This window comes from Ictalurus furcatus, chromosome 29, assembly GCF_023375685.1.
Source record: "Ictalurus furcatus strain D&B chromosome 29, Billie_1.0, whole genome shotgun sequence".
In the NCBI taxonomy this organism is placed as follows: Eukaryota; Metazoa; Chordata; class Actinopteri; order Siluriformes; family Ictaluridae; genus Ictalurus; species Ictalurus furcatus.
Window position 1 is genome coordinate 7232758 of NC_071283.1, and position 22115 is coordinate 7254872.

At 37.4% G+C, this 22115-nt stretch overlaps 2 protein-coding genes across 2 annotated transcripts; one reads left to right on the forward strand and one right to left on the reverse strand.

Moving 5' to 3' along the window:
- Window positions 1-149: 149 nt before the first annotated feature.
- Window positions 150-7010, forward strand: mpc1 (mitochondrial pyruvate carrier 1). The gene is given in 4 exon segments (XM_053618998.1): window positions 150-533; window positions 2271-2367; window positions 3455-3587; window positions 6635-7010. Coding segments are annotated over 4 exon segments (330 nt in total). The 5' UTR covers window positions 150-458; the 3' UTR covers window positions 6660-7010.
- An 850-nt stretch (window positions 7011-7860) lies between these two features.
- chs1 (chitin synthase 1) lies at window positions 7861-19888 on the reverse strand. Its single transcript, XM_053618995.1, has 19 exons — window positions 19790-19888; window positions 19270-19405; window positions 17977-18162; window positions 15577-16667; window positions 15386-15481; window positions 15134-15298; window positions 14902-15049; window positions 14723-14788; window positions 14383-14617; window positions 14099-14299; window positions 11872-12156; window positions 11545-11724; window positions 10832-11366; window positions 10425-10546; window positions 9974-10332; window positions 9636-9746; window positions 9319-9536; window positions 9162-9228; window positions 7861-8961 (listed from the first exon to the last, which is right to left on the reverse strand). Exons 1-19 carry the CDS (start codon window positions 19834-19836, stop codon window positions 8893-8895), a joined length of 4317 nt encoding a protein of 1438 aa, XP_053474970.1. The 5' UTR covers window positions 19837-19888; the 3' UTR covers window positions 7861-8892.
- Window positions 19889-22115: the final 2227 nt, after the last annotated feature.

Sequence of the window (22115 nt, forward strand, 5' to 3'; positions counted from 1 at the left end):
TTATTTATATCTATGTATTTCTGTAAATTTGGTTCATTTTGTAGATTTGAATTAACACAATATTGCTTGGTATCGTGATACTTCAGCTGGTATAGTGTCATAAGTTTTGTTTATGGTATCTTGGCAACCCTATTGGGTACACAGATTAAATTTGTGTGTACAAAAAAAGCAGGTTTCTGGCAAAAGTCATTTCATCAGCTGTATAAGATACCAATGGACAATATATAATTTGATCTATTATATATAGTATACTGCATACAGTGGGGTATATTTGGTCTGGACTCTTACACTGAAAAGTGAATTAAACAGGAAGTGAGGCGTGTCGGTTGTTGGCAACCTAAAACTGGTTTGTCCTCTATTTTCCAGCAGCCTCCTGTACGAACATTTAGGCATTCGAGCTGTCTTTTTTTTTTTTTTACATTTTATCTTTACATTTTGTTTTATACTTGAGTGGAACAATGGCTGGCACTTTGGCCCGTAAAGCTGTAGACCATCTCCGTAGCAAGGAGTTCAGGGATTATCTGATGAGGTAAGTCATGGCTAGCAGTAGCTCTTCACTTAGGCGGTGCAGGCGAGTTTGCTAAGTACGTTAGCTAGCTCCATATCTACCTAGTATAAATGCAGGTCATTCATGATACTTGAGTAATTAGCGAGATGTGTATCGCAATTTTACTTGCACTCGAATTTATAAACGTTTGTCATATTTAGATAAGGTTGACGGAAATTAGCTTTGACCGAACTGCTGAAGGGCAAGCTATGGCCAAGTCCCAAATGGCTCACAGCTCCCTGCTCAAGTACACTAGGGTTGTATACGAAATAATGACTTCGACATCCTACCTAGTGCACTGTGTGTTAAAGTGACGGGTAATTAGCGCAGAGTCTCCTCTGTTTACATGTCAGCAGTTGCTGAGAGTGCTGACAGTGCTGACACACAACAAGCAAATAAACAAGTTATATTTAAAGGAAAAAAAAATAATAATAATAAAAAAAAAACACTGGACTTTTTCTCCAAATTACATGAATGTAGGTCTTTAGCAGACAGGGTGGATTAAGCTACCTGGCCTCTTTTTCAGGTCATTTGTTGTCATGAGAAGGTTTTATATATTTTTTTATTGAGATCATTTGCAATTTGCTTTTCGCTTCACTAATATTTTCCCATGCTTTCTTTATTTCCACTGCACATGGGACCTTGAACATCAGCACAGTAAGTGTCTTCTTTACTATGCTTTTATAAATTAGGAAAACACTTCGAGACATGCCATTCTAGGAAAATAATCCACGAGAGGGTGTGGAGATGAGGCCTGCGTGAAGCAGAGTTACTGTTACCACCCAGAGTTGATTATTTTCCTATAACAGAGCATCCTGAAGTGTTTTATTCTTCTCCTAACACAGCGATTTGCAAACAGCTACAACTTTTCATTTATGAATGAGTGACACACAGTTCTTTTTTTACAGTTAACTTGATGTTGACTTGTTAGTTCCTGTTGTTACTTGTTATAACACCTATAAGCAGTCATTCTCTCACCAACCGCACTTGAAGTTAATAAGACAAAAAGCAAGCAGACAAACACAATTTGTCATGTTACAGAGAATGCCCAAAGTCCTCTGTGCTGAAGACTTGAAGACAATGACTCCCCTTACAGAAAGCGTCACCATAATTGTTATTAAATTACATGTTTAAGAAATAAATAAATCAGTTTATCAACTGTAAATGGGGAGGGTCCATCCACTTTAGAAATAATCACATGTTAGAGTAATGATAATATAATATTAAGACTAATAAACAGGTTAATCAATCCGTACAGGATTTCGCAGAGTCATACATGCTTGATTGAATAAAAACTGATGGAATTTGGCGAAATTGCAATTGCACGAAATTGTTTTGTAAGTTTTTTCACAGTGATGTTTGTTGGTAAATGAGACCTTTTAGCTGTACGCATGTTCGAAGCACATGAATCGAAGAGGGTTTTAGTTGAATGCGCGTTGTGATGACGTCCTGACACGACACATTTTAGCCCAAATCTGATTTTGCATTAATTTCTTCAGCCTGGTTAATATAAACCTGTGATTTGAATTACAACCATCACTGGTCAGAGCTGCTGTTATAGGAAATGAACACTTTCTGACCAATTTGACCAATCAGCTTCCATTAGCATGTTCATGACCTGTACGCTGCATGTCACAAACATTTAATCAGCATTTAGGTAATGTTTCTAGAAATGTCTGATTGAATGGATAGGACTATACTGATCTGATTTATTCATTTTCAGCACTTTTGGGGTCCAGTAGCAAACTGGGGGCTGCCGATCGCTGCCATCAGTGACATGAAGAAAAGTCCAGAAATTATCAGTGGACGAATGACCTTTGGTATGTGATTAACCACTGTTTAACTAGTTTCACAATCTGATACTTTATCTGTGGCTGGTGTGTATACACTCCAAGAAGTATAAAATATGGCGTCTTTATTTTTTCTGTATCTGTGCAAAGTCAGCTCCAGAATTATTGGCACCCTTGGTAAGATTGTGACGCAGTTTTGCGTTTTGATTTTTCAGTTAAAGATTGTTTTGCACCCATATTGTTCATAAATCATGCACAGGTCTTCAACAGTAAAACAGTGAGGAAGCTGTAAATGTTTTATTTGTAATATTGAACTTCAACATAATTAAGTACTGAATGGCTGTTGATTTAAATGGATTTAATGCACTGTACATTTTCCTATCATTATTGTTTATAATAATAATAATAATAAACAATCAATACTGAATGGCCATTTGATCAAAAACAAAATGGAGGTCTCTGACTTTAGTACAGTACCACATTTTTTCTTTATATAAATTTTTTTTTTTTTTTTTTTTTTAGATTTCTCTCAATTCCCATGTGAGATTAAGTTAAATAAAGAAAGACTTTTTTTTTTCCATAACCCTTTTAACCCATCTTTACAAGAGTGTCCATAATTCTGAAGCATTTCTTAAGTAATAGATGCCTCTAGGCCTTTAGCCTTAGTAAATTATAGGTTTCAGTTAAACCTTTTGTCTGTCATTTCTTGTGCTATTTATTACCTCGTAGACATAAAGGCTTAATTTTTCTCTTTTGTTAAGACCATTGAGGGAACACTGGCACAAAGGTTGCCTTATCATGCTTTTGAGATGTTTGATACGCTTTATTATGGCATGATGAGTAACGATAAAAAAAAAAAAATGTTTGATTAAAGCAGCACTTCAGGTTCAAGTGGAAAACTTCATGAAAGTGAGTGAGGGTTCATTAGCATTTTGCAAACTTTGTCGTATACCCAGTAGTCTCCTTAGCATTTTATAAACAGCATCTTGTACTGATTTTAGAGTTTTTTCACTATATTAGTATTAGCTAGTCTCCTCTCACTATTAACCACAACCGTATTAGCCATATCTTTTAAGTGAAGTATTTTCACAGCATGTTTGACTTACTGTTTCACCAGCTCTGACCTGCTACTCGCTTTTGTTCATGAGATTCGCCTACAAGGTACAGCCAAGGAACTGGCTCCTCTTCGCCTGCCATTTCACCAACGAGGGCGCACAACTCATTCAGGGAGGACGGCTTATTAAGTACAAGTAAGAAGTCATTGTCGTTAACTTCTTGTTTTTATTATAACACGTTTTACAGTGTGTCCCAAAAGTCTCTATACATAGGGGAAATTAACACTTTTTAGCAAACTGTAACTTTATAAAACATCCTCTACATGATTGCCATTTCTTTGTAAACACACATTGGGTTGTCTCTCCCAGCTTTGGCTCCCAGTTTGGCAACAGTGTCGTGTGCGTGTGTGTGTGTGTGTGTGTGTGTGTGTGTGTGTGTGTGTGTGTGTGTGTGTGTGTGTGATGTGCTTGCCATGTTTCTTCTTAAAGTCCATCACTTTCTTACAAGAGCTTCCATATACAGCCATGTGAATAATTTCAGTACTTTTTTCTTTCATCAAAGTCATTATTAAACACTATCATACTTCTATAAGTAAGTATGAAAAATTTTGCATTTGCAAGAGATTTTACTATAAAAGAGTTAAATTCCCCCCATGTGTGGAGACTTTTGGGACACCCTGTAGTATAGCTGTCTTGTGTGAAAAGAAGCCAAACTTGTGCACTTTTGCACTCCTGTGACAACTGGGAATGTCACTAATTCATGGAGAAGGTTTTTTTTTTTTACCTTCTGCTTTAATTATGTGTTTAAAATGCCCTTGCTGTGTTAGTGAGTTTAATAATTAGCTAGTTTGCTAACAGTGTGACCAGATCAGTGCTGTTGAGTCACAGAACAGCTGAAAGTGCATTTTATTGAACTGTCATCAGACAAAGGTAAGGGCTTTTCAGGAGATTTTTGCCAAGCTAACACCAGAAAGATTTGGAATTTAGAATTTATTCCACAAATTCATTTGAAATAATCTATATAGATACTTACCTTGCTCAGTGTGAATTTTTTTTTGAACTTTTAAATTGTTTTATTTTATAAACATATCTTGTATTAATTTGTTAGTTTATAAGTTTGCATATTTATTTGTGTATGCCTGTTTGTGTATATATATCCACCTATGTGTTCATTTATATGCTTTTATTCATTTATTATTTAAAGTGGTGCTTGAAAGTTTGTGAAAATTTTCTACATATCGGTATAAATATGACCTAAAACATAATCAGATTTTAGTCCTAAAAGTAGATAAAGAGAACCCAGTTAAACAAATGAGACATAATATTATACTTGGTCACTGATTTATTGTGGAAAATTCAATATTACATATTTGTGAGTGGTAAAAGTGTGTGACCCTTTGCTTTGATTATCTGGTGTGACCCCCTTGTTTAGCAATAACTGCAACTAAACATTTCCGGTAACTGTTGATCAGTCCTGCACATCGGCTTGGAGGAATTTTAGCCCGTTCCTCAGTATAGAACAGCTTCAACTCCGGGATGTTGGTGGGTTTCCTCACATGAACTGCTTGCTTCAGGTCCTTCCACAACATTTCTATTGGATTAAGGTCAGGACTTTGACTTGGCCATTCCAAAACATTAACTTAATTCTTCTTTAACCATTCTTTGGTAGAACGACTAGTGTGCTTAGGATGGTTGTCTTGCTGTATGACCAACTTTCTTTTCAGATTCTATTCATAGACTGATGTCCTGAAATTTTCCTTTAGAATTCACTGGTATAATTCAGAATTCATTGTTCCATCAGCGAGTGCAAGTCGTCCAGGCCCAGATGCAGCAAAACAGTCCGAAACCATGATAATACCAACTCCCAGATTTCACAGATGGGATAAGGTTTTTGTGCTGGAATGCAGTATTTTCCTTTCTCCAAACATAACGCCTCTCATTTAAACCAAAAAGTTCTATTTTGGGCTCATCTGTCCACAAAACATTTTTCCAATAACCTTCTGGCTTATCCATGTGATCTTTCGCAAACTGCAGAAGGACAGCAATGTTTTTTGTAGAACAGTGACTTTCTTCTTGCAGTCCTGCCATGCACACCATTGTTGTTCAGTGTTCTCCTGATGGTGGACTCATAGACATCTTTCTTCTTAGCCAGTGTAAGAGAGACCTTTAGTTGCTTAGAAATTACCCTGGGTTCCTTTGTGACCTTGTGGGCTATTGCACGTCTTGCTGTTGGAGTGATCTTTGTTGGTCAACCACTCCTTTTGAGGATAACAGTGGTCTTGAATTTTCTCCATTTGTACACAATCTATCTTACTGTGGGTTGGTGAAGTCCTACTCTTTGGTTTTATAACCTTTTCTAGCCTGACCAGCATCAACATCTCTTTTTCTGAGGTCCTCAGAAATCTTTTCTTTTGTTCCATGATACATTTCCACAAACATGTGAGGCTCAGACATTGATAGATCCCTGTTCTACAAATAAAACAGACTGCTCACTCACACCTGATTGTCATCCCATTGTTTGAAATCACCTGACTCAAATTCAAATTAACTGTTAATCCTTGAGGTTTGCATATTTTTGCCACTCACAGATATGTAATATTGGATCATTTTCCTCAATAAATAAATGAACAACTTTGGGGTGAAAAAGTTCATAATTAATTCAAATTAAAGGAGAGAAAAGATTGAAACCCCAGTCACTGAATCAGTATAAACTATGCTGGGTGTTATGAGACCTTCACTTCTGTCAGTGGTGTGTTTTAAATAATTGTTTTATTTGTATTCTCGGCTTTCACTTAATTGTTTATTAGCTTCTAGAGTGTTTATTAGTCGAGTAGGTATAGTCAAGTGGAAAAATTTGCTAGATACTACACAATTAGATATCGATTTTAGATTAAATGTAATTTTTAAATATTGCTTAGTAAATTGTGAGGTTTGTGTGGGATGCAGGGACGACCTTCAATTTTTAGAGTTGAAATTTGGGTCAGGTGGTCACACTACTTGCTAACTGGCTAGTGAGCCAACTAGTAATCAGAATAAAGTAATGAATGTCATTTGTAATTAGCTTCATGAACCCAAAATTAAAAACATTTGGCATTTTGTTGTTCTTTATTTATATATTGCCTTCTTGGTAAGTTGTTGATCTTCAGTTATGTTGACTTTGCTAACAAAGTATTGGAAACTTTTGATAACAGCCTTAATTCCATAATAATTATATCTTCTTTCTGTTTTTTTTTTCTTTACAGCATGGAGAAGAAAATGGCAAACTGATGAGCAGCTGTTAACCACCGAGGTTTTCTCTGTGCAGATCATAGCTTTCAGAAATCATATTTCAAATACAGAAAACACTTAGATTTTTATCTGATTAATGATATAAATACAATTGACTTCCCATTCTAAATGATGAATAAAATGTATATAAAATGAACTTGACATGTTAGAGGACTGTTACACGCACATTTCCCTTGTTTTTTTTTTGTTAGTTTGTTTTTTAAATGTATGGTACACTTCAAGCTACTGATTTCTGGAATTGTCGTGTAAGGTAATTTATTCTGAAACATGGCTGAGTGGTGGATATCAAGTTAAACTCACATGTAGTAAATAAAAGTTGAATTACTCTGATATCTTGCTGATTTGTACTTCTTGCTATATTGCATTATTTACCCCCCCAAGTAAAGGGGACTGTTTTGTGTCTGCAATCAGTTAAATTGGCTGCACAATTAGTGGGCATATTGATTGTGATTACCAAGAACAGTGTAAAACTATCAATGGGACTCAAACTTGCTGCATGTGTGATTAATTATGCATTAAGTAGGTTAAAGACAAGTAGATGCATAGAAAACTGTTGTGAATTCCATTGTGAATGCTAAATAAATCAGTGTAGACACAATTGTGTGTTCTGTTTAAGGTATATGCAAAGAAAGTGTTCTCATGTACTGTTCGTATCATGTGCAGCAAATACACTATATGGCCTAAAGTCTGTGGACACCTGACCTTCACACCCAATGTGAACATCCCAGTCCAGATTTAGTCCCACTTTGCTGTTATAATAACCTCCACTATTCTGGGAAGATTTTCCACTAGATTTTGTACCGTGGCTGTGGGGATTTATGCTCATGCAGCCATAAGAGCATTACTGAGGTCAAGCACTGATGTTGGGTGAGGAGGTCTGGAGCGTAGTTGGTGTTCAAGTTCATCCCAATGGTGTTCAGTGGGGTTGAGGTCAGGACACTCGAGATTTTCCACTACAACCTTGTCATGCTGGAACATGTTTGAGTCTCTTAGTAACAGTGAAGGGAAATTCTAATGCTGCAGCATACAAAGACATTCTACACAGTTCTGTGTTCAATGTAGCAGTTTTGGCATGAACCATGTGTGTGTGATGTTCAGGTATCCACATACTTTTGCCCATATAGTATATCTAATATGAGGCTAGGGTAATGGCAGTAGTTATTGTTTTCACAAGTCATCTTTACCTTATTAATGTACATTTATTCAGCCCAAACAAAAAGGCATTATTTGTGCATAATATTTTTATATATTAAGAATCACAACATTCATATTTAACACTCATATATCTAGCATTTTCCACGTAATGTGTTTTGCTGCGTTTAAGAACAAAATCATTGTTGTTTTTTTTTTTTAACTGTTCCACACCACAAATACTGAAACTTGTAAACAAACTTTACTTTCATACACAATGATGTTATGTCAGGTGCCCTCCCAATTGCATAATATCTGGATTGAAAAAGAAAAAGACAATTTATATGTAATAATCATTTACACAGACATGCAGTGGAACCATTTAGTTAAAGTATAAAAACTACCATGACAGTTTTAGAGCCAAACAATGATTACATTTGGTACGGATCATAAAAAAATTACAGTTTGTTAGTAGGATTGCATTACTAAGCCTGATCTGGCAGTAAACTAACTGGAGAAATTACAGCTTCATTTTTGTACACAGAACATGTTTAAAAAAAAAAAAAAAAACTTTTTATATACCGTGGAACTGGTGACCTAGTACTTTTATAATGATGACAAACCACTTTCAGGAAGCTGTGATTTTGGTTACAGTTTACAGCACCAATAAGCCAAGCCTAGTCACAAACAAGAATTGGCAGCTCTTGCATGTAAATGATTATTTGATATTATCGCTTTATTATTCATTGAATAGTTCCGTTCTTTCAGGGAAGCTTGATATAAAGGTTTTGTTTTGTTTTTTTTGAAAAAAGAAAAATTACTTTATGACAATTTTAGCACAAACAGATATTGTACTACAGAGATGTCTTTCAGCTACCGCTTTCCTTTTTGCCTTTACCATAAAAGAATAACAGTATAAATACAGTACACATAATTTATTGCACATACTTGAGTCATTGTATTATTTTTCCTTTCTTTCAGCTGGATTTAAATTTGCATTTTTAGTACAATAAAACTTGTACCCTAAAAGTGTCATTACAAGAGTGCAGTCATAATTAAACTCAAATTGCTCATCTCTTCATCACAGGTCATCACTGGTTATGACAAGATCATTTGCACTTTGATTCTCCAAGATCATGGCTTCCTCATCCTGCACAAAAATAAATGTGCAGTCAACAAATTAAACCCACCGTTTATACATTCTTGCTATTCTTACAACACTCAAAAGGAAAACGATAATAGGTTGCTTGGGTCCATACCAAATAGAGACATACACTTGATAAAAGTTCCCAAAATACGTATGTTAAACAGACTTAGCAAACTAAGTAAACTAAGTAAATGATTACTCACAGCATCCTTTTCTGTGTAGTCCTTCTCTGAGCCTCTGTAGGCTAACACATGGATGAAGGTGTACACTCTGTTATAGGAGACAAAAACAAGCGTAACTCAGCATATGAAATTCTCAAGATCATTCAAATTGTATCATGCTTTATTGGCTATAATGTACCTGTGGTAAAGCATAGCCAGAAACTGGATCAACAGTAGTACGGCAAAAGACAGCAGGAACATTAAACTTAGAGGTTCCACCTTCAAAGGTTCATCAGCCAAACTGCCATTGGGCAAATATTTAGGAATCTTGATGCTAATTACATCATTGCCAATGGCTTGAAGAAAAAATGTGGCCACGACCCATAAGACGTTCAAAATAAAGTACAGAAATACTGCCTGGAATGGAAACAGAATAGGAAAGATGTGCTTTAATGAGCCACACAATTTAAATGTGGGCTAGATGAGTATTGAGTCTGAGATTGCTAGGATTGTTACCTTGTTCCGTAGGGATTTCAGTTCCCTTTCCACTTGCTCTAGATGGCTTTTCGGATCTTCTATCGGTTTCAGGTAGCGCTCTATCAGCTTATTCCAGAAGTCTGTCTCATCCTGGTTCAGTAAACAAATATTTGATTCAAAGATTAATATGACAAAAAAATAATTTACAGACTAATCCTTATAAAGTCCAAGTTACTCATTTTCAGGCTAAACATATTAAAGAGCATGTCCTAACCAGCTGCTAGTCCCCATAAAAAAAAAAAAATATATATATAACCCTGACCCAGTGTCTCCAGTATGTGATAAATTAAACAGAAAGAGACCAATGATGTCCTTACTTCAGTCAGTCTTGTAACCTGGGGGGCCACCAGGGTTTTCTCAATGGCTCGCTTGACTCTTGCCTCCAGCCTCTTCATGCGGCTGATTTGCATGCGGTTGGTCTTCAGGATCCTCCTTGCTGACTCATTGAGTGCATCCTGTAGTTCTTCCAGTTGGCTGTCTGACAAAATATCCTCCGGGCCCACTTTGTCCCTTAACTCTTCATTGAGTGTGTCAGTTAACATGAGCACCAGCTCCTCACACAGGTCATCCTGGTCCTTGTTTCTGAGGGTGTATCTAATCTGCTCCTGGAGGTTCCTCTTTAGATTCGCATAGGTCAGCTTCCTCAGGAATACTGTTTTCACTGGTTCAACCCAGTCTGGTAGACAAAATAATGACTTTATAATAGATCCTTCTGGATTTGCTAAAGATTTAGGTTGATCAAATTATGTGCTCATTTTGTAGACTTACTACTCTCTGGGACAACCTCCTTTTCTTGCTCCTCCTGGTCATCGTATGCATCCAACTCATCCTCCTCCTCCTCATCATCATATGATGTGTAAGTTTTTTGATCTATGCTGAGGTCACTTGTACTGTAAAAAAAATTATATGGACAGAAAATAAAAATTACACTTGCCTCAAATATATGTCTCTGATCAAAATTCATGTAAATATTTTCAGTATCAGAACCAGAATCATTTTATCCACCATATACATTGACATGTATTAGGAATTTTTCTTGGTGTCTGGTCACAACATGATACATTCAACACACACATCTCAGACAACATAACAATTGCCATCCTAATATACAAGCGGAAATGATAGGCTTAGTTGTAATCTGTGGAGGTAGAAATTGCAGCTGGATGCAGATCTACCTGTTCAGAGATTTTGTATCTTGTTCATTGTCATTTGACAGACGCTTGATGTCTCCCATCCTCAGTGAAACATCTTTGTTTTTTTCAATAGGGTGATTGTCAGTTTGAGAGGGTTTTAAACTTTCTTCAGCACCCTGTGGAGTCACCTCCTTTTCTATTTTGGCCGATGGACCATTTGGATTAACTGCTTGCTGGATTTGCTGGAGCATCAAGTTTTCAGTTTCTTGGGTGACGCTGATATTTACATCCCAACAACAGAGTTTACAGTTGCGGTTGCACAAAACTCCCACGTGCTTCTTCTGCTCCTTCTCTTTGTTAGATTCTCGAGTGCCCCAGGAGACTATGTTCATGTTGACCAAGGAGTAGATAGTAAGGAGAAGGTAACCGCTAGGGATGCATATGAAGTACATGAGCCCATAGACAATCATGCCAAACTCCTGGGGATGAAGTATTGCTGTGACCAGGTACAAGACTGTCATGGACACCAGAAATAACCCAGTAGGGGTGATGAATGTTCCTTCCTTCACCATGTCACCTGTTACCACATTGAGAATGTTTAGGTAAGTTGATATAGAACAAAGGGATCACGAACAGTGCTATGGAAGGCCATATCATTTTGATTGAGTTTTGTTATAGCTATAACATGACATACAGTAAATTACTTTCGACAGAAAAATAGATATGCAAATTTAGACTAATAGGTGATCACTCACCAATAATGGAGAAGAAAGATGCTGTCATCAGAAATGCATATAAAACACTGAGAATAGCAGCAATGGTAATCTGGAAGTTGGATTTGGTGAAGAAACAAATTAGCATGTAAACAACTGGTGGTATGACAGCTATGATAATGGACAGAGTTCCTTCGATACTAAACACAAACTGGAATGCCCCTAAAGAAAAGGGAGAGAAAAATAATTTAGTCAGTGATATACAACAGTCCATTTTTCTTAAATGATGTAATGATTTTCGCATCATTGACATTTCCTGATCAATGAGTCCCAGACCTCCCTGAAATGTGAAAACCTGGATATACTGACCAGCTACCATCAAGGTGACAGAAGCAGGTCCAAGAATAGAAGAAGCCACAGTGAAGATCTGGTAGAAGATGTAGAGCATAGATATGGAAGAGTTCCTCTTTGAGGTTTCTTTTCCACTGTGTAGTAGGTCTAAAGTATTTGCAAGCGTAGAGGGACCCCAGCGGCGCCTTTGGTTGTAGAACTCCTTAAATTCTTGAGGAGAATTAGTGTAAGCATCTGAGGCAGCATTGTACTCCACTCTCCATCCCTGCTGGAGAAGTAATGTGCAAAGCCAGCGATCCTCACCTGAAAATGCATTGTGAATGATCAGGCATTGTAGGGAATTAGTTAAATGCTACTATTACCCCTGACCATAATAATCACTGTGACCATACAGTACATTCTCTAATGTGATGCCTAGGATAATTATTTCACTACACTTCCTAACATTAATTAGGTCATTACGCTGTCACACACAACACGATACACAGATCACAAGCAAAGGAATGTAAAGTCACAAAATCTTAAATAAATTTGGAAATGTTATTGGTGTGTGAGTCTGAATTCATAATCAGTGAGTGGTCAGTGAGATCCTAACTAAGGTTGCATCAATACAATGTTTTTTTGGTACTTTCCAGCATGTCTCTGCTGCGTTTCTGTATGAGCTACTGGCAGGAAAAAAGCTGCAGTACATTCTGAATTAATTTATTATTTTTTTATCAGTTATGAATAAGTGAATTTACCTTTCCTTTTTTTTTCTTTTTCAAAAGATATTTACTGTTTAAGGGTTAATGATTCATTTAATTAGCCTAGACTGAGAGCTAGGTTCAAGTGAAAAAATTTAAATAATATAAAAGGGAATTGAATGAGGTCTTTATACAATGCATCTGGTGTGAATTGACCCTGTTTAAAAAGCAGCCATGAAAAGTGCACTTGTGCGTGTTCATGTAAATACGCTACTAGGCCCTTTCTTTACATTAGTGAGTTGATTTCAAATGAAGTGTATTAGCTAGCTACATTAATTAGCTTGGAATCCCCCATCAATGATGACAGTAGCTGATTGTTAAAAATAATATACAGGGTAAGAGCTGTTATTGCTCACCTAAAATTGTCTGTAAACATTTGTTCTCACCTAGCCTGCATTGTTTGCTGGTGCTAACGCTGAGTTTTATGTTTAAACTGTTTTATCAGGTGACTTGTATTGTGGGATGATGCTGTAGTTCCTCCTATTGATGTTTTCATAGAGCACATTAGTGTGACATACACTAGCATTGTCACATAATATCAACTGGTATCAGTTGTCATGGAAATACTCATGTCTTATTGGCTGACAGCTCTCAATTCTGCCAAACGCTAGCTCACACAGTCAGTGTGAGGAAAAATGTATATACGCCAATTAAATGGTTTGAAACTGAAACACTAAAATCCTCTCATGCAGGGCAGGAAAACAAGGTGTGTAAATGTCTATATAAGTTTGGGAATATGTATAAGTTATGTGAATATGATATGAACAGAGCATAATGACAGATAACGTACTCTGCATGATACCATACAGTGATAGCTTAGTTGTGCCTCCCCTTGGCTAGCGTCACCAAATTGTCTAGTCTCATGTTAGATAGCCAAAAAGTTTTACATTTTATTGGGCTGATAGTCCTGCGAACAGTGATAACACCCGGCACAAGTTTTAAGATAAATCCAACTTTTTGTCCAATGTTCAAATTTTTTAAGCAATTAGCCCTCACATGCAAGAAAAAAAATGCATGCAAACAGTCTGTTTAGAAGTATGTTTTTAAAAGTTTTTTGATGTAGAAGAATCTGGGCTCAGCCGCGGATGATTAACAGTTCAGCTAATGCCCCTGGTCCTACCCCTTTTTAACTGAAGTGGATGAATGAATCATGGATACCTGTAAACCTAAGTGTACCGATGAAAAGACAAAGGAATGAGGAGACAGAGAACATTAATTTTCCCAAATAGGTCAGATTAAAAATGAGCTCTAAACTAAAATGGGTCAAAGAAGACTGTGTGCTGTCACAGCTGGCTGTTGAGTGTGAGCTTGTTATTATAGTTATTAGTTTTGCAAGGTGAAATGCAAAAAAGAAGCCAGTCACCTAAGGTAAGACACATTACCAAGACTACTCAAATACTCACAATGGATGTGTAATGTAGTAATGTAATAATGTATTCATTTTATTTTGCAGGTGTTGGATTGCAGGGTGGCGCAGTCAGGCTCTGAGTATGTTTGCTTACCTTGGTCATATTGGACATACTCAGAAGCTCTGGTGGCCTTGGTGGTGTATCGCTTCAGCACATTGTCATCCATTAGAGCTGACCCTCTGAACAGGCTGAAGCAGCCCGGGCTGCAAAGTACACACCCAAACACATGCTCTGCTGTTTTTTGTAGCCAGTGACCCACAGCATACTCAAACTTCTGATACCACACCATTGGCCCTGAAATCAAATATGAGCTTTCATTACCACCTGAAGTAGACACATTTTGAATTGAAAGGAGAAATGCAATAAAGACTTCTTACCCATTCCAGTTGGATGAATTCTTCCACAAGCAGCACCGACATTAGCATACATTCGAAGACGATCAACCAGTAAAATCACAGCAGAAGGGTGGAAGTCAGTGTCTCCATCCAAAGCCAAGATATACGTGTTGTCATCTGATATGTGTTTCCTTTTACTATCGTTGTCAAAGTTAGGTAAGAGGTAAGCCTCTCCATCCAGTGATATGAGACTTGCACGACATACATTGTTCTGTCTCTGTTAGCACACATAAAGAAAAGACCACATGAACAATGATTTCATTTGCTTAGCATATAATTAATATGTAAACACTTTAACATATGGCATTAGAAAAAGACTTACAGTGATTTTTTGGGGATTTTTCACTATGTAACCTTTCCAGCCCAGGAGATAATACATATACATTATCTGCAAAGAAAATAATCAATATATGCAACATGTCAAAGTGACATCATGTGACATGACATCACTTATGATGATAATTCTAAAACACGACTTAGTTTTAATCCCTTCAATCTCACCTGTGACCATCTCTTTTTGTTTCGTATTAGCTTTTTGTCCTTGAGATGAACATACAACATATTTCCCTCAGGTAGCACAAATGCAATCCGGCCACCATAAGGAGTTTCAATGATAGAGACTTCATCTGGCTCTTTGTTTGTGAATACTCTGTAAAGCATAATAGTTAAACTTTTAATTCTGCAATAGTCGTTTGATAAATCACAAACAATATCATTTTAAAATGACTGTTACCTGTATACTTCCATGACCACATTTATTAGATCTTCCACATATGAATTGACCAACTTGTTCTCAGTGTCTTTTTCTTCCATGAAGGCATCATCAACAAAAATATGGCATTCAAAGTCAAAGACATCACTGTGGTCTTCCTTTGGATCACCTCTGTACCTGTCCAGTCTAAAACCATGACAAATTAGAGTGAGCTAGAGCTATTAAAAATAGACCAACGCTTCTTATATAAACAAAACAAAGCATAATTTTTACCTGAACATTGAGGTAAGGATCTTAAGCATCTCATCATATGTTTCATGCCACATTGTTGCACAGAGATATATGACACAGTTCTCTACATGCTCAGTGCTGAAATACATACATTTAAAAAATGTGAAACACATTCTTAGTGGAGACCAAAATGACGTTTGGTGTTCAAAACAAAGTAAATTTAATCAAATTACCTTTCTGGGTTCTTCACTTTCATTTTGATGTTTAGCAGTAGAGACTGATCAATGAAAGCAGATTCATACAGCCGCCGCACAAAGAGCTGGGATGTCCGCTCGATTCGTGGTAACTTCATGCTCCAAACATAATATGTGCACGTAATCAACCCGAGCCACATGCAGACACCCTCAAGTGCGAGAATGGAGAAAGGCCAAACTGCATAATGGCTATTCAATGTTGTTCTGCAGATACTGTTGGAAAGTTCCAGGAGGATCAGTGGAGTGCTGTTAGAGACCTTCAGCTTCACAAGACCATAGCAAAAGTCCAAAAAAGGATTGTCAATTGGTGTGTAATTGCCTGTCACTTCAGACAAGTATGAAGTCTCTGGCGGCACATTCAAGGTGCTTGCTTGAGCCAGGAAAAGTATTATGGCTACAATCAGTGTAGCAGGGCCTGTCAGTGAGACTGGCATGGCAAAGCTTATCCTCACTGCATGGATCTTGCAGGCCACAACCCCAAACCAGTGACAGGCAGCAGAGCAGAAGGCTTGAAGGAAAAACACCCCAAGGCCTATCTCAAGGGTATCTTCTGTAATTTCTGTGAAAGCATTCCAGTTGATACGGGTCTCAGCTATTAGGCTATAATAAAGGAAGTACACCCCAACAGTGACAGCAATCCTCATGAGACTGGTGATCATGAACACAGAATCTCTGAAGCCATCTAAGTCATTTAGCATGTCTTGAATCTTGGATACATTGCTGGCCTGTAGAGAATTCTCCCACCAGTTAAAAGAGATAAGAAAAGAGCCAAAAATAGCGAGGGCAACATAGTAGTAACAGTCTTGTTCTTGGTCTGAGACGTAAGAAGATATTCGCACATAGTAATCAATAGCCAGCAGGCTGTAGCCAGTGAGTACTAGAATAATGGAGCAAATAGGAAAGATGATCATCCAGGTTTGGAGCTGAAGACGAAGGCAAGCATGAAATAAGGCAGTGCCGATGCAGACTCCTCCAGATATGAAAAGGTTGGTGAGCACATCAAACTGGGGCATCACAATCAGAACCAAGATTGAGGTTCCCAGTGCCACAAGGATCTCAATCCCTGAAATCTGCAATAAGATATAACAACAGTTATAGCATTTGGTGTGTAGTTGTATGCAGTTTCTGGAGCCACATTTAATTTGCCACGGAAGTCAGTTAGTAAATTTTTTAAATGGAAGGGCATACAGGTCACTAAAACATTGTGAATCATGGATCTTAAATCCATGTAGACTTATATACAATTAAAAAAAAAAGAAAGAAAGAAAAAGCAGAAGCGTGTGGATATACTGTCTAGGGTAGGAGTCATCAACTGCTGGCCTGCAGTCCTCATTAACCATTGCTATTTCTATAACAGATCCTATGTTGCAGTGTATCCAATCACATCTGTTTATGTAACTTTTTTAACTGAAGGCAACTTCAGACCTGAGATCGGCTAGTGTCATGTCACAGCAAACCAGACTACAGTTTCCATCCTGCACTGTGGCCTACAAACATGGCCACCACACTTCCCACACACACACATACACACATGTTCACCTTCTCCGGACCACTAGTCAGACACACCTGTTCCCAATCACACTCACAATCATACCAAACTTTAAAAAAGACTGCTCATTCACAATGTGTTTGCGAAGTAATATGCTCAGTTGCCATTGTCTCTGTCATTTACCAACCGGTTACCTTGTTCCTCGTATTCACTCATGGATTTTGATCTTGTTTCTGGTTACTAGTCTTTGATTTTTGCCTTGCATTGTTTATGCCCGTATGTTGATTGCCTGACCCCTGCCTGTTATTTCGACCACGCCTCTGTCTTACGATTTAGATTTATCTGAATATATCTCTTCAATAAAGCTCTTAACTGCGATTGCATCCATCCTAAACCTCATTTCGTGACAGCTAGAAAGGGGCGAGTTTTCCCAGATTTTCCATCTTTCTTCTTTTTGATTAGCAAACTCACATAGTATGTTAGAAATAAAATCTGCCAAAAAGAGAATGTTTAATGACAAATGGATGGAGAAGTATATACTTATTTTCCCAAAGTCAAACAGCCACCCATCTGTTCACTGCATTAATCAAAATTTTTAACATGAAACGCTCCACTGTGAAACAAAACACCACCACTTTAAATTATTTATAACCATAAATTAATCATTAATAACATAATGGTACCTGTTACCATTCAGTCTTGTTACTTGCTTATCCAGATCTTTTTAATCAAAGACATGTAACTTATGTAAATGAACTTTTGCAAATTTTAGTCCTGGTCTAGGTATATGCTTACATTTCTGTAACGAGTAGATCAAACTGGGGAATACCAAGAAAATGTCACTAATCAGGGTATTATTTGTTTACTGTATTTGCATTAGATCAACTCACAATCCCCATGGTTTTCATGGTGGGTGGAACAAAGCTTTTGAAGGCACATTTCCACAGACACTTGAGGAACACCAGCAGGTTGGGTGTTACCAGGGCACACATCAGCAGTAGCGTGTAGAACTGCCTATCTGTAGAACTCCTCAGGGATTTTGGACTGGAAAGTGTGGCCAGTGTTAGGAGAGAACCCTGCAATTTGATTTGTTATATTATTTAAACAATCTGTTTCGCAGCACACACAAAAAAACTGAGCTTAAAGGAAAACTCCACCTGAAACCCATAAATATATTTATTTTGTGATTCTGGTGTTGGTTGTTGCTGTATATTTGTTTTTCCCATGAGAAGTTAGCAGTTGTCTGCCACTCTAATGTCACAGGGGGACATTGCTAGTACAGCTGTAATGACGCTTAATAGGAGGGGAAAAAAAAGAGTAAAATTCCACTGGCATCAATATGAGCAGGTAGTCAAATGATATTTTGTTTACTCTATATATATATATATATATATATATATAAAACAGCTAATCAGTGGCTAGTGAAACTAGACAAACATGTTGTGGAAAGAAGATTAAATTTGAACTATCAACTAAGAATTTCAGTACAAATATATGTTGGACTCAATCAATTAGTTAGAAAGATTAATATAATATTAATATTAAAGATTAATATAATATAATATGATATAATATAATATAATATAATAAGTCATTTAGCCTGGAGTTTTCCTTTTAAGATACATTTTGTGAAACATTCAAACATAAAAAAGATTCATATATGTGGTGGCTTTGAAAAAAAAAATAAAATAAATAAATATCTTAAAATCAGTCAATTGTAAAAACAAACAAACAAACAAACAAACAAACAACAAAAAAACTAAGACGATATCACATTATATTATCTCCAATTATCTCACACAAAATTATATGAATTTGCTTTTCCTTATGATCCCTTTACCCTCTTAATTTACTTCCTTATTGCAAAGTTACCAAGTCATCAGCCATTCATTCTATCTAAACGTTGCTATGATATCACTGTATACCAGTGAGGGTAGGAACATTCATAAACATTCAGGAGGATATAGATTACAGAGTACAAAGTATCCATAACTCACTGCTATCATAAATTCCCTTGTAAACTGCTGTAGATACAGCAAACATTCCATATCAATTCAGAGGTAACATTGGTTGAATAAATAGAAACAGGTGTGGCTGCTGTAATGAAGACAGTTCTGAAAACTATTAAATAAATGATTTATGAATTATGTATGTCTTGAGGAGGTTTCAATGTTACAGTTCACCTTGCTGATGACGGCACTGGTCAAGACCAATATGCCTACAACCACTGCCATGAAGTGCTGCATTAATATCAAACATGTTTTCTTCTTTTCTTTCTCAGCTCCAATAGGATTTAGTTGAAAGGGATCCCATGTGTCCCTGTAAAAGCATTAGTGTATCGTTAATTTTTAGACCCACAAATGTACATTGGATATTGCATATATTATCATTCTTCTGGGGGACAGTAATATGCACATACTCTCTATACTATAAGCTGATCAAGGACATGTTACTTTCAAAGCCATAACCTGGGAGCCACACTGGCTCTTAATAATTCTAAACAACAAAGTATTTTAGAAAAAAGGTCTTTATCATACTAAAAAGGTGTATAATAATAATATTGAAATATACACTCTCACAAATCCATTTGATCCAATTAAATAACTTGGCAAATAATGGAAAATATTACTACTAAATAATACTAGTTCTTGACTAGTCAAAGATTATGTCATATATTAATTCCGAATGTTTATTTGATAGTACCTGTGCCTCCCCTCTCTCTTTTGGCCCCTATTCCTCAGGTCCTCCATGTTGTTCTGCTACTCCATTAACAGTCTGGAATGAAGTCTGAAGACTGGTGTATTTAAGTCTTTTTCCTTCAGATATGACTGGACCCTTAGCCCTGCCTCATTTACAATACACAAGGTCATAAACAGGTACAAAGATCACCTGAGCAGAGATTCCCTCTGTGGCTTCAACAGGAAATGGTTAGTTTATATACAGGGCAAAGACCAATAACTGGTAACATTATCAACCCTTCTGTAAAATGTTTACGAACAGTAGAGTATAATCACCATATTTCATGGTAAATAAAATAGAGAAGCATATAGATATTTTAAGGTACCAACTTACTTTAATGCATGCACATCAGTATTTACAGAATATATTTTAGAACTCTCAAATATCATTATAACATTTTTTGAAAGCAATTGTAATGCCACTGTATTATTTATAAAAACATATTTTGATGTTTTACATAGATTTTAAAAATAGCACTGCTGGAACTATACATTTTCTGGGTCTTTTTTTTTTTTTTTTTAAACTGGAACAATAGTGGCTGGTGAATCACTGTGTACCAAATGTGCAAGAATAGGAAAATAAATTAAATGATAGGATATGGGCTCAACAAATACATTACAAAAATTAAATAAAATGATTAAAAATGTATGTGATTGTGTTTTGTATATTCTGTGTATTTATGATTTATTTAATACTATAATCAAGTTTAATTCTGTTTTTATATACTTGACATTTGTTTTATATATACACCAATCAGCCATAACATTAAATCCACTAGTAACGTTGTGGAGGTGAGAACTGATTCAAGTGCAGGTGAGGCAGTTTAATAAGAAGACAAATCCACAGGGTTAGGCAGAAATCAATAACCATAGACAGACAAGTACAAATGATCATGCAAACAATCCAAACTAGGCAAGGCAGAGAATCAGAGTCGAGGGAATAACAAAGCCAAAAAAACAGAATAAACAAACAAGGTATCAAGGCTTGGTAACGACAGAGACAAAACGTAGCTGAACATATTACTTTGCAAAGATATTGTGTATGAGAGTCTCTTTTATGTGTGGTGTGATTGTGAGTGTAATTGGGAACAGGTGTCTCTGATTAGTCTTCAGGAGAAGGTGACGTGTCTGTGTGTAGTTTTGGGAGTTGTAGTCATTGGCCATGTTTGTAGTTTGCAGTACATTCTGGAAAATGGAGTCTGCCATGACATGACAGAACCCCTCCCCAAAGGCGCTACTCCCGGAGCGCCAGAAAACACTCCCTCCCCCGGTGGTCCTGGCCCTCTGGGCAAAATGTTTTCACAGCCCCTCAGGTCCTGAGGCAGGCATTGTCCAAAGAGATAGCAGGCTCCTCAAGGAGCCAAGGGGTAGGCATGAGGCTGGGGCAGGTTCGCCGGGGTTGCTAGACAGCATCCAGGCATGGGAAGCTGGGTCGTCAGCTTCAGCAGGGCGAGAAGACAGAGCGTTGTCCTCAGCAGAAGAGGAAGGCAGAGCAACGTCCTCAGCAGAATAGGAAGGCAGAATTGGTCGGCTGGGTCAGCAGAATCAGGCGTGAGCAGAACTTGGCTGGTTGTGACGTCAACCTCAGACAAGTATCTGGCTTGGGAGGTCATTTCGTGGCCCTCAGACAGGAACATGGTTTGAGAGGCTGTCTCATCGGCCTCGGACAGAAACATGGCTGGAGAGGCCACCTCTTCGACCTTGGACAGAAACATGGCTGGAGAGGCCACCTCTTCGACCTTGGACAGGAACATAGCTGGAGAGGCCATCTCGTCGACCTTGGACAGGAACATGGCTGGAGAGGCTGCCTCTTCAACCTCAGACAGGAACTTGGCAACCATGGAGCAAGGGAAGAAAGTGGCCTTGCCCTTCCTTGCAACGGTATTTCCTAACGATAGTGGCCGCTTTCAGCAGGATGATGCGCTCTGCCACACTGCAAAATATGTTCAGGAATGGTTTGAAGAAAATGACAAAGAGTTCAAGGTGTTGACTTGGCCTCCAAATTCCCCAGATTTCAACCCGACCAAGCATCTGTTCCGATCCACGAAGGCCCCACCTCACAACTGACAGGACTTAAAGAATCTTCTTCCAACATCTTGGGGCCAGACGCCACAGCACACCTTCAGAGGTCTTGTGCCTTGACAGGCTAGAGCTGTTTTGGTAGCACAAAGGACACCCACACAATAATAGGCAGATGGTTTTAATGTTATGGCTGATCTGTGCATATTCACATTGTGTCTTTCTCACCTGTGTATTATGTCATACACCCACCATAAGTGGTACCTTATAAT

Bases quoted from the DNA above. Each gene is read 5' to 3' on its own strand.
- chs1 (XM_053618995.1), bottom strand. From the start codon at position 19,836: ATGGAGGACCTGAGGAATAGGGGCCAAAAGAGAGAGGGGAGGCACAG. The intron at 11,725-11,871 runs GTCAGTATATCC...CCTTTTCTTTAG, and splicing joins TGTCACCTTGATGGTAGCTG to GGGCATTCCAGTTTGTGTTT. The intron at 11,367-11,544 runs GTGAGTGATCAC...ATGTGGTAACAG, and splicing joins ATCTTTCTTCTCCATTATTG to GTGACATGGTGAAGGAAGGA.